Source organism: Anopheles marshallii, chromosome 3, assembly GCF_943734725.1.
Source record: "Anopheles marshallii chromosome 3, idAnoMarsDA_429_01, whole genome shotgun sequence".
In the NCBI taxonomy this organism is placed as follows: Eukaryota; Metazoa; Arthropoda; class Insecta; order Diptera; family Culicidae; genus Anopheles; species Anopheles marshallii.
In genome coordinates, this window is record NC_071327.1 from 55,407,731 (window position 1) to 55,422,382 (window position 14,652).

General features: G+C 41.2%; 1 protein-coding gene across 1 annotated transcript in view; it reads left to right on the forward strand.

The window, feature by feature from the left end:
- Positions 1-3,101: 3,101 nt before the first annotated feature.
- Positions 3,102-14,652, forward strand: part of LOC128715933 (uncharacterized) — a 31,685-nt gene continuing 20,134 nt past the window's right edge. Inside the window, exons 1-10 of the mRNA XM_053810855.1 lie at positions 3,102-3,973; positions 4,720-4,737; positions 5,247-5,335; positions 6,635-6,721; positions 7,874-7,938; positions 8,065-8,285; positions 8,349-8,431; positions 8,528-8,668; positions 10,692-10,766; positions 12,584-12,736. Coding sequence (XP_053666830.1) covers positions 3,102-3,973; positions 4,720-4,737; positions 5,247-5,335; positions 6,635-6,721; positions 7,874-7,938; positions 8,065-8,285; positions 8,349-8,431; positions 8,528-8,668; positions 10,692-10,766; positions 12,584-12,736 — 1,804 coding nt within the window. The remainder of the gene's footprint in view (positions 3,974-4,719; positions 4,738-5,246; positions 5,336-6,634; positions 6,722-7,873; positions 7,939-8,064; positions 8,286-8,348; positions 8,432-8,527; positions 8,669-10,691; positions 10,767-12,583; positions 12,737-14,652) is intronic.

The following is a 14,652-nucleotide window of genomic DNA, read 5'->3' on the forward strand; positions in this document are numbered from 1 at the left end:
GCAACACGGGAACGGATTTTCGGGTGACGATTTGCCTCAACGTTTCGCCAATCGTGCAACAGCCGGAACTGCATAATTTATCCATTGCAATATGGTAATGCCGTAATTAAAATTGAATAACATCATCACATATTTGCCGTTTTCGTTGATCGTTGGTTTTCGATCATTGAAATGACGCACTAGAATGGGCTGCTCACTATCATTGCCCACTATCGGGATTAACGCAAACGCACTGATTATGATTCATTTAGGGTAGTCACATAATTAAGGCCCGGTCGATGAATAACTATATCGCTTGCCCTACGATGCCCTTTTTATATTGTGCGACCAAACAAATAAATCGCGCAGAGCGGGAGCGAAGCGCAAAAACCCGATGTTTGAGTTGGGCGTTTCTTTATTTGAGTCCCCAAATAGCCGCGGTAAAATAGGTTTAGTTTAAAATAAATTCCACTCCCCTTTTGACGGGGATAAAATCAAGGGAGAGGAATTTCATTATGCTAAACAATATTTTACCTACGCCCAAAATAGCCCATTTTGCAATGGTGTGCACCTGCTCTTCTCTTCCTGCCCTTCGTTAGGGCTGGGTGATAATTAATTTCACCACTAATTTCATTACGCTAACGCCACGAGACATACAGGCTCGTGCCCGATTCGGCCGTGCTTCCACGAATGTGTTCTACAAAACGTTCCATTTCCAACAGGACCGTATTACAAATTAATCGTTTGATTAATGGGTCTGTATTTGCTGGTGGCGTCTATAATTTCAGTCTCTCATAGCCCGATACACTCCACAGCTCGATGACAGTGCAAACTTTACACGGATGCGCATATCGGTCGGTGTTCCGAAATTTACACACGACTCACCATCTCTCCGACAAATTGATGTCCCGTCCGGGGGCGCACATATCCGCAACATGACAGTTTCAGCTTGCTCGATCGGCACCGCGCAGATCAATCTTTCGGTCAGTATGAAAAGAATCCACTTGCTCCCCGGGGAGGGTGACGTACAATCTTCATCATAAATCTTGTGCCCGACCACCTTGTATGATATCTGACATCCGACACCGATTTGCCGGATCGGTTCGCAACGATAAAATTAATTAGATTGAAAATGCCGTCCAGGCCAGGGCGCAGTGTCTTCAGCCTGCAGGATGACTCTGACCTTGCACGATGCGCATTCGAAGGACATCATTTGCATTCGAGGAGCTTTTATTTCCCCTTGCCTTGTTGCCTGTTTTCGATTAAACCAAGGGTCGTGAGATTGGTTTGGCTAGTTTCCTGTCACGTCATGGAGCGTTGGACCATTCCAGTCGATTACCCTTCGGGGCGATCATAAGAATCCATGATTGTAATAAAAACTGTAATTACACCGTAATTACTGTTCCAGATTGTTCCTTGGCAGAATGTTTTTTTTAGGATAGGAACGGAACGGAAGGAGAATAACAGAAACCGAAGCAATGGATTTTCATTGTAATGCAACAAATTAAAGATTTTATCTTCCTACTCGTTCAAACCACCAAAATAAATGTTGAGAAGCACTTCAAACTAGCGCCCTCGCAGCGTGCCAAAGCTACAAGAGCGGTGTTTAAAAGTGTGTTTTATTATTTCGCAACCGAGAACAACAGACATGCAAAACGGTCTCGTTGCGCGAAAACAAACAGTGAACCATTTTTACGATTCGTTCGATCAAACAGCAAACGGACAATAAAGGAACGTTCGGTAAAGGCACTCTAATCGATCATCAAGCGAACCGGCTCGGTTCGGTTGGGCGAGATGATGATTTTCGTTTCGTGCCGTTTTCGGTTCCCGCAAAGCAAACTAACACTCGTTGAACATTGCTGCTTTAGCGCTTTGCTGGGTGGAGGAAAAAAGAATGTGTACCATTATCGATCGCTCGTCAGCAGTGGCGGTATGGTATTGATGAGCAAGAGAAGAGTTCAAATGGCGTAATGCTGTTGGATCGGTTTGACTAGAGAAAAACGAAAACTTCACTGGCGGTTTGCTTTAAGTGCATATTTGTGATCTTTAACGGAGACTATTAACTTGGAAAGCTCGACAATCGAAAACTAACTCAAATATTGGACAGCTTAAAGAGCTCAAGAAGACTGCAAGGAGAATCTTTAAAGCTACGAAAGCGATGTTGTACTCAAAATGTCTCACTATTTTGGCTACAAAACAATCAAATATTAATTACAACATCAAAACTCTTCTCTGGTACTAGTGAAGAACACATGGTGAAATTATCAAGTCAATCAGTACGTAGGTTTCTTTCTGGGAAATTCTGGAATTCTGGAGGAAATTTATAGATTTTCGAGAATTTCGTTATGTCTTACCAGATGTTTCTGTGACCTAACGGTGTGATGTTTTTCACTGAAAATTTGATCTTCCCTTCAAGCAATATTTCTGTGTAACTACACTGTCTTAGACATTATTCCTTTTTCGTATTGAAAAAAAAGCCATCAATTTTAAATCATTTATACGCGGTACAACAAAAAAGTTGATTATCCTTTACATGTTTACCTCAACCATAATGAGATTTTGGTTATTAATTCGATTTTGATATAATATCATTCACCCCATACTCCGCATTATTGATTAGTGTTCTTCCTGACACGGTGCTCCTACAGTGCTCCGTAATCGTTAATGAACATCGTCTTAGCTCATTGCCTCCGTTGTTAGTCTTTGCTTCATTCGCTTACGACCACACAAAGCTGGCATTATAAATCCAACCCAAAATTTCGCGAATCGCTCGTTGCGAACGTAATCGAATCGGTATTAATATGGAATTAATGATATCGATCTGTTCCCTTCCCTGTGGATCGCTGACCTAGCGATGGGTTGGCCGTGGGCAAAATTGCTGCGACTCTTCAGCAAGACCCAGCTGTGAGTTTCGAGATTTTTTACCAATTTGTGTTGAATATTTTACTTCGTTTATTTGCACCCGTTATTTAACCATTGATTATGGGACGTATTTCGCTCCGTCCACTTGCCTCTCTCGCATACAAGAATGAAAAGGACATAAATTTCTGACAAACTTTTTCTTGCCCATTTCTCTTCCTCTCTTCACTGCTACAATCACGTACCTCTGCAGATGTCATAATATGGGTTACTCGTGCGAAAGTGCGCATCTACAGTATCGACCAGTACGATCGGACCGCAACCAGCGAAGTTGGTCAACCGAGCCACTGCAGCTGGACACCAGAACAGCCGGTGACATCCGTCAACCACTAACCACGACCGCAACCGACCGCAGCAGCCGCACACCGCCAACCCAGCCGCCCGATCACCCTCCCTGGGTGACACCGACCCCGGACATCGCATCGAGGATTTCTCCACCGAGAAGCACCCTCAGCCTTCACCAAGGGTTCTGCGACGAAACCGAACCTACCGAGAAGGAAAGGATCGTCCTGGCCACGCTTAAGAAACGGCGAAGAAGTCTATCCCCCACCGATCCCACCAATCCTGCCACCATTCCCCGGTGGCACTCCTCCTTCAACCTGCTGCGTCCGTCGACCGTGTTTGACGGATACTCGACGATCGTGCTCGAAAAGCTGTCCCGCTTCATCAGCCGCCATGTTGCAGTGAGCGGACGACCACTCGCACCATGCCACCAGCATGCCACCACTCCACAGCATGGTTCCCCTGGCCCGGCATCGTCCACTAGCGCTACGAGTCGTCGACCAATGACGCGCATCACACCGTCCACCAGCTCCAGCCCGGGCGAGCAGCGAAGGCATGCCGGTGGCGAGGACGCACACTGCCGCAGCGGGGCGCGAACGGAAGCGCAACGCGCGGAACCAACGCAATTCCACGCCCGCACTGTGCAGCGGGACGTAGCGGCGGCCACTAGCCGGCCCGCCAGTAGCCACCATCTTGTAAGACATTCACTTTGTTTATACGCAGCCTCTAGTGTACTACTAGCGTTATGTTATCTAACGATACCAACAGTTGCCTCAGACACAGCGCACCCCATGTAAGTACCGTCGGCGGTCGGTCGAACTGTCCAGTGCTGGGCTTAGCCGCTTAGCTACCTCGCTGTCTCATCCGTCATTTTGTGGCGATGGCCATCATGTCAAAGCCACCATCGCCATCTTAATTTGCTCATGCAGTTTTCCGTCAACTCGTCCACCGTAAATGGCTTTAAAGTGCAGAGTTTTCCATTGTAGCATTAAAGAAAATTCAATTCTATTTTGCAAAGGAGCTATCCCTGGGTAAATTAAAACTAACTTTGAATTAAAAATTAACTTTCTTTTAGCGCGAAGGCTATTGAAAACTCTGTGCTTGGCATTTCTTCTCATCATTATTTGGTTCTCGTATTCATTAATGTGTACCATGTCTATAAGTTTTAGTTTCTGGTAATTCTATTTGTACTTCCCTGTGCCAGCTTCCATCGGTAACAAATACAGAATACCAACACATTTAAGCTCCCCTCCTAAGAACTAACGAAGCAGCCTCCTCAAGCAGTGGCTCCAGATTTGCAAACAGAAACAATACACATACGATCATATTCGCGCTCGTTCCATAGCTCTGCCAGGCAATGAAATAATACTGATAGAGTACGCTAGGCCGCTAAAAGCAAACGCGCAATTGAACAGCAAAAAAAAAACAAAAACAACCATTAAACCATTACTCCTTTAGGTTACTTGTACTTGAAACATTTGCCACAACTGTTCTAACCATTCTGTTTCTTCACGTCAACTCCCATTAACGTAACACTAGCAGAAGAGGAAGAGTTCGGTAAATACCATAATGTCTAGACTTATTCACAACCTAACGCAGACTCGTTTTTTCGCATCACCACAGCAGCAAAATAAAACACATACACCCACACACACACTAACACACACATACCAACACATTGTAATACAAACGAATGCAGTAACTCGTGGAGCAATATAAAACATTTCACAAACATTTTGCCTAGACTAGTGTGTTGATAGAACCATTTTTTTGATAGAACTCTCGCACAGGACGTAATTACTTCAGTTCCAACCAGATCGAACCTGTGACACCGTAATGAATGAACGTCCGGTTCCAATGTTAACCTTCTTGTGCTCTTTCCAATCGTCTCGATCGGTTTGCTACAGTTACAGGTTTTAAAATGCATGCGTTTCAGTGTTTTTCCTTCCGATGTTAATTACAGTTTTCACGTCTCAACCAAACGACCACACGTCTACACAAACACACACACACGTAACACGACCAGGCGTATTAATGCATCTTCCTTTCTCTATCGTTCGCCGTAGATTCGCCGAAGGGAAGTCGGATAAGGAAATTTTAGACCATCTGTTAAAAAACTCCCGTTACGATAAGCGTTTGCTACCACCAGTGGACGGTAAGTGTTTTGGGGTCCGCCGATGTACGGTTACGAATTTCCTTTCATTTTTTGCTGATTTGCTGATGACAACTAGCTGTCACTCATGTCATATCACTTTTTTTTCTTGGTCGAAAATGGTACTTGTTTTTATCGGTCAACCTAGCTGCTTGCTTCTATTGTTTCAACAATAATTTTGGGTTTTTGAATTTTTAATTAGGAATTTTCTAGAAAAACTAACCTTTTAGACAACTTTAATGGTCAAATCACCATGCGCATTTGTGTTTGTACATGCGATCATACCAACGCCCTTATATTCGTGCACTTTCTTCTTTCGTTCATGTTTTATCAAGGTTTTTATTAATTTACACCCTTTTTCTTTGTTTTTCAAAGTGAGTTTAAGTATTTACTTTCAAAAAATATTCCATTCAACCTTAACTAGTTTTCTTACCTTCTTCTTCATTTTTTTATTCCATGTATAAATTATTTATAATTCCATGCCGTATGTGTTGACTTGTTGGACGATTTATTGATGATTATTATTATTTGTTTATTTTGTTCTTACTACTTGCATGAATTTTAAGAGAAAAGTTTTGACTGATCCCATATGCAATATAAAATGGATAGTGGTCAACACCCTTCTCCGCACTTTCAGCCGCTTTCAAAACGCTAATTTAAATCCGTTTGTTTTCTCACGCCTAGCCCACACAATGCAACTGTCATTTTTTTTTTCGTTCGGTACTCACTTCAATGTCATTATGCAACATTTTCCTTCCTCGTGCAGTGTTGTCCTTCAATAGTGCTTGCCCATCAGTATCCAGTAGTGTTGCATACAACTATCAAAACTATCTACTTAAAACCCCGTTCAGCTCCTACGCTACAAAACAACCACAACCATGGGATGGTGACAAAGTATAGCATCACGAAACAGTCGATGGACGAACCGGCAACCAGTCTTCCACTCTCTATCTCTCCCTCTTTCTCTTTATCACTCTCCATCTCTCAATACACAGTACGGTAGGGTTTTATACAAGGTGCCAAACAGACAGCAGCCAAAGGGACATGTTTGTAACAAATTCCTTCAAACAACTCTGTACTTCATACACACTCAGGCCAGAATATACTCTCATGATAGCAAAGACAAACACACAGAGCCGAAAATTGGTTGCGCCAAACAATTTTCAACCCCCCAACCCACACAACAACTACCCTTTTAACAACCTCCCCCCACCCACCGCCCCACAGCCCCCCTATTCTGAACAATCCGTGGCTAGTCGCGTGTTTTTTGCTTCTTCTTCTTATCTCTCTTCCTCTTTGCAGATGCGGATTTTTGCTGTGGCATGCACACGCCGGAAATGGCTAAACACATACCGGATATGCGTGTTCCAGGACGACCCCAGAATCGTGGTCCGTTTGCTTTCCCTTGTGCCCTTAATTTTGTCTGCTACCAGTTTCGTCCGCTACTACTACTACTACTCTTTGTTCCTCATTCCTTTCCGTCACCCCATTTCGGTTTATGCGTACATTTGTCCTTCTGTTTTCTTTCATTTTATGTGGTGCTCTTCTGTTTGCTGTTTTTTTTGCGTATGCGTCCAACACAAGTATTACTGTGTGTGTGAACCAATCAGCTCGACGGCCTCTTTATTTTCCTTCTTTTGCCTCTACTGATGGCTGCATCCTTGCAATGAGTGCTTCGTTGGTATTGGTATATCTGTTGATTTCTGTCCATCTGTAGACTTTCTGTTCACTGTTCACTCTTCAGTTGCGTGCTTGCTTTTCACGTCATCCCATTCGGGCATGAAACGCACATTCATCACATAGTTTTTTATTTCATTTTATATGCATATTTTATGCCAATAATTATAACGACATAACATTATATTTCAGCGCACTTTGATGTCGGTTTTTTCGCACCAAACTAGAGAGTTGTGCCAATGATTACTAATATTATGACATTAGCATTAATTGTTAATAGTGAAACAAGACATACAGTACACAATACTATTCATTATTATTTAAGATTATATTTTCTAACATTTATTTCATCCTCAACCGAACCTGAATACATTGAAATGATTTTATTAGTTTTGCAAATGCAATACAAATAGAATCGAACAAACACAATTGTACACCTTTAAGTTTACAAATACAAATAAACTTGATGCACCTTTTTTTTCTTGTCAAGTTTACGGGCACCTTTCGATATGCAAATGTTGTTGGGTTACTTTTTTTCTCTGTAGATTGAGCCATAAAGTGTCTCTTTTTTTCTTTGTAAACGCCTGTTAAACGTCCGCCGTACGTTCATGGGTTGAAGTTATTTTTCGACAACTGGTTCTGTTGCTCAACTTTTTGTTTGGTTTATACCTATAACAGCAAACATAGCAGTAGACCTAAGCAAAGTTTATGCTAATTGCACGCGGACGATGCAGTTTCAATCTTTTCTTTGATAGTTTTAATCCCAAAAGCGAACGATAATGTTTTGGCTGTCGAAAGGCACTGCGTGAAACAGAATGCTAACGCCATATGCATTATAATGGCCTGTGCTTTATCTCGTTGCAGGTACATTGACTGTGAACGTTAGCGTTTTACTATTAAGCTTAGCGTCACCCGACGAATCTAGTTTGGTAGGTGTACTTGGAAGCGTTTGTTCCAACGCGCAAGAATATTCGACAATGCATGTAGATAACAAATCGTTAAAATTAAAAATGTTTTTTCAAACATCTGTCAACTCTCTCAAACAACAACAACAGAAATACGAGGTGGAATTTCTGCTGCAGCAGCAGTGGTTCGATCCGCGGCTCCGATACGCAAACCAGTCCCAGTACGAGTATCTGAACGCGATACACCACCACGAAGACATTTGGTTACCGGATACGTACTTCATCATGCACGGCGACTTTAAGGATCCGATCATACCGATGCACTTTGCGCTCCGGATATACCGCAATGGAACGATTAATTATCTAATGAGGTACGGCGCCAGGCACGGTCGGGGAGTGTTTCTGCAATGCTAATATTATCTATCATTTTCCAGGAGGCATCTGATACTGTCCTGCCAGGGACGGTTGAACATATTTCCCTTCGATGATCCACTGTGTTCTTTTGCTTTAGAAAGCAGTAAGTAAAATGCAACCTTCTTGTATCATTCATTGTTTACCTTCAATATCTCTTCCGGTTTCTTTTTCCCCATGCCTTATCAATCTTTGCATACAGTATCGTACGAACAATCGGCAATAACGTACGTCTGGAAGAATGACGAGGACACTCTCCGCAAGAGCCCTTCGCTGACGACCTTAAACGCCTACTTGATACAGAACCAAACAATTGCCTGCCCCATCAAAGCTAGCTGGAGAGGTAAGTGAATCTCTTGCTGGGTCCATTGGATTGTAGTATTGAAGGTCCATTCTATTGCCCCCACACGAGGGGAAACACTTTTGTTCCAGCTGCGAAACGCTGGTGTATTCAGTTCCGTTTGTGTTAAGTTGTGTTTTATTATGATTTTGTTTTCTTCTGGATCGATTTGTGTACCATTTCCTTTTTCGGAGCCGTAAACCGTTTGCAATGGTATTTGTAATATTGAAATGGTATTTTGTGCATTTGTTTTTTTCGTTATTCTTTGATCGAATATACTATTGCATTAAGCGCCTGAATTCTGTTCCGATTTCGTTCAAGCGCCATAATTACTGTGTTAAACAGAATAGTGTATTTCTTGAACCGAATCGAATTGTGGTTAGATTGTTTAACTCTTTTTATTCGATTATATTTTTACCAATTTGAAGCAATTTCTTCGATTGCACCATTATTCCAATGCTTTGCATTACGTTCAACCTTGTTTGTAAATTATTTTCTCCCATTCTGTTGTTTCTTTCCTTTGTAATGCTTCAACCGAATATTCAGTTTAACGTATTTTCTCACTTAATTTTTTTTGCTTCCCATGTTTTGTTCCTTTCCTTCGTATGATTTGGCATGAACCATTCCAAACCAAATGCTGGAAGGAGCTTGTCGGAAGCATCCTTCAGATGTCTTAAGATCCCACGCTTTCCATTAACACCTCGTTGAGCTGACCGTGTACAAAGCTCCGCCCAACGCACAAAAAGCAGTGCGCCTCCTCCGCGTTAGAGTGCGCCATTAGTGTAATCGGGCGAGAATTGCAAATTATTGCAACGTCCGTCGCATAGGGCGCGTGCCGCATTCTGCTCAATCACAATTAAAACCTTAACGTCAGACTCCGGAGAGGGATGTAAATCAAGTGCCTCTTTTCGCTGTTCGGGCTGTGACCAAGTGGCTAACCATTCGTGAGCACTATGGAGCAAGTGTTTTGCCACGCATCAGTGGGGGACAAAAAAAGCTATCGTTTATTTAATTGTTTATAGTGTGCCTTTGCCAGTTAGTTATTATCTTAAGGGGGTTTTCCTACGCTACACTATTATTACAGGCTCAAGCCCGGGAGACCAACATGTTTCTGTGCTCCCTCACTTTCTGGTCTTCCCTTTCTCTCTCGAGCGATTAAATTATTCGCTCCACATTACGTGCAGACCTTTTCATTAATTAATGAATGTGATTAAGTAGATTGCTAGTGTTTGAGTAAGTGACAAACCGGGAGCCGACAGGAAATTGAAACATTGCGTGGCTTGGAGCTTGGACATTGGATGCAATGGGTGGAGTCTAGGTTTTGCAATTTGCTTGCATTATTTAGAAAACATTAACCTTGGTTTCCTAAAGTGACTGTGATGAGATAAGGCTAGGTATAATTTACGTACGTGATAACATAATTATTTTGTTTATTACTTTTCAACATGATTTTGCCGTCCTGTGTGCGTTCCACTTACGTTTCTAGTAGTTAGCAGGGTATGCCACTACAATTCATCTGAGCATTTTATTTACCTGGTCAATTTGGTCCTTACACGAATATTTCAAAATGTTTTTCAACATAGTTCTGAATTGCAGATTCTTTGTTTAACAGAAGTTACTGCTTCAAAAGCCAACCATGATTTACCGTACATGTGCACCAGAATATTTTCTCACACTTTCTCAACTTATTTCTGCTTCGCTTAATACCAGTTACGACTCTTCACGATCAACTTCAATGATTAAGTTAAGAATTTTATTAAAAGTACAATAATTTCTTTACTTTACTTTCTTCATTGTTTAATTCGAAAGCAAAGCCCTTTGTTCAATCCTTTATCCCCTCATCCTCCCCCTACTCCTGCTCCCACTACCACTACGTCACGATCGCGATTTTGTCCCTTCCTGCTCCCAACCTTTCCCACAACACCACAACCAATTCATTCCCCACTTCCCTACTTACGCAACTTTCAAATTATCTGTGAAACAACCCACAATGACATAATGCACGTGCAAACATTTTCTTCATCAGCCGAAGGACAAACGTTGTCGGTAGAAGACGAAGAGTTTCTTTGTAATTTATGTCAGAGACGATTTGAGGAGCAAGGTACATACAAGCATTCAAAACTATTTCCTTTTCTTCCCGTTTGCAAAAACAACCAAACGTATGCCCACACACACACACACACGCGCTATCCCCTCAAAATGCTCTCACTCACTCCTGGCCGTTTTTATCTCTTCGCTAGCTCCGGTAGATATTCGGTTCGTGAGTGTTCACACTTTGTGTTGCTCTGGTTTTCGTATGATTTGTTTAGTTTCTACAGATTATGTTCTTTGAATTATGTTCTCTTCTTAATTAGCTCTATCTAGTTTGGTTTCTATTATTCTCTTTCTATCTCTCTCTCTCGCTCTTCCTCTTCTTGAATGAGTCTGGAACCTGATCTTGCACAAAATGCACTGCTTCTTCGTCCTGACTAGTGTTGGTTATATCTGTTTCAGATACATAATTCAGAATGAATATTTGAACTGAAGGAAGGAATCCGAATCTCTGTTCTAAATTTGGATTGACAAAATTTTTAAAATTTAGCGGAATCTTTAAAGCTTTGTGAAACCTTATTGACTCATAAATCATCAAAGAATCATTATTTTTTCAGTAAACACGATGTGAGGCTTACTTTTATTATGTTTTCCACTGAAATAAAAAATTCACTAATATTATATCGGGTTATGGTTAAATGTATTCCACAGACAACTGATAAGTAGTGAAAAAATTCATGGGATTCTGCAGACATTCAAACTGCAGTGATACAATCCATGGATATTTAATGAAATCTAGCATATTTCTAGTTTCAGTTGCATATGGCATTGCAATTCACGTGGTGCATTGTGTTTTAAAATGTTATATTTTGCTGTTTTTCTTGCAGCATCTATGTGGAAATCATTTTATTATTGATTTATATTTTTTATTTTAACTTTCATAACATTGAAACCACAACATGTAGGATAGTATGTTAAAAATTTAACATAATTTCGTGCAAAACGCCACAAGTCATCGCAAGCTCCTTCCAATGCTATTTTTGTTTTACTGAAGTTTTATTGTTAAATCGGAACTGTTAAACTGTTGTTTCATTAGAAGGCACTTCTTCACCTTTTCTTCTATTTTTTTGTTTGTTGTTTGTTTGTTTTATGTTTGTTCGCACTGTTTTATATGACCAACCGATTTTAATTCTTTTACATCTCGATGGTTTTAAAGAAATGGATAAAATTAAAAGTGATGAAATAAGAAGCATGTAAAGGAATCAGATTGTGTATTTCTTCCTTAATTACACATGTTTTAGTTTCCAAAGCGCCTTTTACTACTTAGAACTGACTGATCTATCAACTCCTCCGGCTTTCCACTTTGTCTTCCCGTGCATGGCTAAACAAACGTAGGATGTTAATTGTTTAGTACTACTTTTTACTCATGATTTCCAATTCCTTTGAGTTTATTTTTTCTTGAATGCGTGTTATTGTACCTCGATGCGTACCAAAATGCCCAACATCCCTCTCTTAGGTAGTTGCAATATGTCTTACCCAAATGGCTCTCCCTTTTCACCTCTGTTCTGAAATGTGCTGTATCTATTTTCCTGTCTAGTTTTATCCTGGTAGTGCATTAAACAAACATTACAAAAACAAAACCAAAAAAAAAAACAATTGCATCCGCAATTTTGCCTAAACCAATCATTGATCAATGTAACCTCATCCATGCAGCCGTAATGACACGCAAGCAAAACTGGTTGACCGTAAGAAACCTCTCTCTTTCTCTCTTTCTTTCTTTCTCTCTCTTCCCATTTACTACCAAATAAAAAACACCCAAATGTCGATGTGCTGCGTGTACATATGTTTCTGTTCGTATCGTGTGTGTGTGCGTGTGCGCCCGTGTAGGAAATTACAGTTGTCTGAAAGTGGATTTAATATTTACAAGAGACCGAGCGTTCTATTTCACGACCGTCTTTATACCGGGCATCATACTGGTGACGTCATCGTTCATCACCTTCTGGCTAGAATGGAACGCCGTCCCGGCCCGCTCGATGATAGGTAAATGTGGCAAAATGTGCATCCGGCCGGTAAACCGAGTGCTAGCAACAACAACAAAAGAACAACATAAACAAACAAAACGCTCCATAACTGCATCTACCGATACGGGACGGGAGAAATCGATCGTAGACCGAGTAGTAGACCGAGCCTGACGGACGCACCGCTTCTGCCCATCCATTCCACGCTTTTGGGGGTGGATCGATAGGCTGACAAACACACTTAACTAGTTTGCTAACAAGCAAACAACACTCGGACGCACTACTTTGCTAACGTACGGTGCTGGCTGCACGGAAGCGGGCAAACAGAACCAGCCCCGGGCAGCAGGGTTAACTCGACGACGAGTGCCATGCTTGTGCTCGCCGATGAAACACATTCCAACATTACTATTTTTTTGCCCATTCATCCTAATCATTGACGCTTCACCGTTACACCAAAGGCGTGCAAACATGTTTGCAGCCTTGTCATCAAACTGCATGAATCGAGTTCGATTTTATTTCCACTCTGCCCCAATGTTTGACAGCAATTTTCCAGTGTTTCCATTTTCGTCGCTTGTGGAAACTCTTGCTATAAGTCACAGTACATTTTATGAAGTCGCATTTTTTTGTTATAAATAAATCGTTCTAAAACACCTCCACACACACGTACCAAATTTTCACTGTTATCAAGCCAAAACTGCATGATTATTTGCCTCGTGTTGTTTCTACTTCCACCACGTACCAGGCGTCTCCATTTTCTTTGTCGCACGCGTATTTGCTCTACCTTGTCCTTGTTCGCATCGTCCAATCGTTTATGGTAGAGGTAAATAATGTTGATAAAAGGTAAATAAAAAAAATCATGCTCTGCTCAGTACCACCGTCCTGACTACGGTAAGAATTAATCCATGTTATACAGGGGAAATATATGTCGGTTTGAATTCGTTCTCCTTGCTCCACCACTACCTACATCCGATGCTGATGTTTAATCTAGTTTGTAAGAGTGTTAAGTATAAAGTACTGTTTTTATTTCATTTCACCATTACGAGCGTTTTAGTTTTGCTATTATATCAACACCTAATTGAACAAAACCTTATTTCAATATTGTTTTAAATTGGTTGTATGTTTTTCTGATATGACGAATTATTTATGTACATCACATTGGTCACAGGATATAATCGGTATAATGGGATTATAATGATTTATAAAATCTAAATCTTCTTCTTCAAATTGATTCTAATCAAATGCATTGCTTAACACTTTCGTTTTCATCCCCATTCTCTTCTCTTTCTCTCTTTCTCTCTCTCTCTCTCTTTCTTCTTTTCTTCTATTCCTCAATTTCTTTGTATATTTCTCCTCTAATTATTCTTCTGGATAACATTTTCAAATGTGTTAAATTCCGTTGCTAACACACTTGTTATAATACAAAAATGGTATTCTGTTCCCAATTCCCTTTCTATAACAATTGTTTTGAACTTGTCAATACAACCCCCATCTTTTACACACTCTGACACCCAAACACAAATTCCTCCATTTGTTATAAACTTGGCCAAACTTCACCACCATACCATTGAACCTTCCGGGACGAAAAACAAAACTGCATCTCTTGCCGCCTCTACGGTACGATTCCAACCGGCTGATACTCGCGAACTTCGTGGGCAACAACAACAATAGGTAATTACAGTTGCCTGAAGGTAGATCTTATGTTTACGCGGGATCGAGCCTTCTATTTCACGACCGTCTTTATACCGGGCATCATACTGGTGACCTCATCGTTTATCACGTTCTGGCTCGAATGGAATGCGGTCCCGGCAAGGGTCATGATAGGTAAGCGAACATTATCACAAGCGAAATCCCACCCACAACCCACCTGCGTCACCTCTAACACTCCTCCGGGTGCTCTCTCCACGCACCGAAATGAGGAGGCAATTGTGTGCAATGTGC